The 1,698-nt window shown below is 63.8% G+C and overlaps 1 protein-coding gene across 1 annotated transcript in view; it reads left to right on the top strand.

Annotated features, from left to right (window-relative positions):
* Positions 1 to 80: 80 nt before the first annotated feature.
* Positions 81 to 1,698, top strand: part of ACA1_070160 (tetratricopeptide repeat-containing protein) — a gene marked incomplete at both ends in the record, with an annotated part of 2,679 nt that continues 1,061 nt past the window's right edge. The window contains 2 exons of the mRNA XM_004352896.1: positions 81 to 513; positions 709 to 1,664. Of these exons, the coding sequence (XP_004352948.1) occupies positions 81 to 513; positions 709 to 1,664 (1,389 nt within the window). The remainder of the gene's footprint in view (positions 514 to 708; positions 1,665 to 1,698) is intronic.

Below are 1,698 nucleotides of genomic sequence, written 5' to 3' on the forward strand. Positions count from 1 at the left end.
TGCGTAGTTTGTGCGAACGACAATAGATTAGCGACTCGCGAAGGTAAAGGAAAATTAAGAAAATTAATACGAATACGAATATGGCTACATCTGGAGGGCCAGAGGCGGCAGCGTTCACCCACTTCACCAACCGCGATTTCGATCGAGCTGTGGAGGCGCTCCAGAAGGTCCCCCAGCGGCTGCGCGGCGAGGCTCGCATTCAGCACAATTTGGCTGTGGCCGCCTTCTACCGAGGGGGCTGCGTGGAAATTAAGAGGCTAGTCGATGCGCTGGGGGCACTCGCCACCGCGGCCAACGCCGCAGAGCATCCCCCCGGGCCTGGCGGCGCCGAAGACGCAGCGGGCGGATTGGGTCTTGCCACGCTGAGCTACAACCAAGCCGTTCTGTTTTACCATCTGCGACGCTACTCGGCATCACTAGAGATTTTGGAGGGAGGACTCTACCGCAACGTCGAGGCTCTCGACGAGGACCTCGCCTTGCGCGTATGCCTGCTCCTCGTTGAGGTTCTACTCGGTATGCATACCCCTACACATTCGATTCCCCGTTTTTGTGATCTCGCTACGCGGCTCCTCCTCTACTCCTCTACCACGTAGTGCTACCCCTGTCCTCACCTCCTTCTCCATCCTTCTCTCTTCTCCGCGCGTCGTGTTGCATTTCATTGTCGCGTTTGCCGCTTCTGCTGCGCATGACATGCAACGCAACCACCAGTGCTGGGCCAGGGCGCCAAAGCGGCGTCGGTGCTGCTCTTCGTGGAGAAGACCTTCTGTTCGCCCGCTGCTGCCACTCGATCGGGCGCCTCGACCAGCGACGACTCCACCGCCTCCAACGGCGGCGGCAGCTCATCGTCGTCCTCGACCACTCCACAACGTGCCTCTTCCGCCGCTTCCTCCTCTTCGGCCGATCGGCCGCAGCTGTCGCTCAGCCTCGAGCAGCTGCAGTTCGTGGTGCACCTCTACCGCGCCCGGCTCCAGCTGCTCGCCAAGAGCGCCAACGCCACCAAGAAGGAGCTCAAGCAGGCCGGCGAGGCCCTGCTGCTCATGCAGCAGCAACAGCAGCAAATCGCCAGCAGCACCAGCGGAACCGCCACGGGTCCAGGCACGGGCGGACCCGCCGGCCAGCTGGCGTTCCTCAAGGCGCACCTCGAGTACACGCGACGCAACTATCGCAAATCGCTCAAGCTCCTCAACGCCTCGCAGAAGCGCTTCTCCACCAATGGCGACAGCAGCACAACGTCTTCGCCATCGTCGTCGCCACCATCACCCGACGCGCTGTCGGCGGCCTATTTCAACAACATGGGCTGCATCCACTACCAGACCGCCAAGTACGGCGCGGCGGCGTTCTACCTGGCCAAGGCCGTGCGCGACGACTGGAGCTCGACCACAGAGGGCAGCACGACCGCCCGCACGTCGCGACGATGCGAGATGTACTACAACCAGGGCATCCAGCTGCTCGTCACGGGCAAGCCCGGCGTGGCCTTCCGTTGTCTCCTCCGCGCGGCCGACACGTACCATCACCAGCCGCGACTGTGGCTCCGGCTGGCCCAGTGCACCATCGCCACCCACCTGGCCCACGAACGCGACGCCGCCCTGCGACACCAGAAGTCGGACGCCATCGCGCGCGTCGCCGCCCACGGCGGCGCCAAGCACCGGCAGGTCCTGCTCCCCGTGCACCCGCCACCTTCCTCCTCCGCCGCCCTTC

Source organism: Acanthamoeba castellanii, assembly GCF_000313135.1.
Source record: "Acanthamoeba castellanii str. Neff unplaced genomic scaffold scf7180000084603, whole genome shotgun sequence".
In the NCBI taxonomy this organism is placed as follows: Eukaryota; Discosea; order Longamoebia; family Acanthamoebidae; genus Acanthamoeba; species Acanthamoeba castellanii.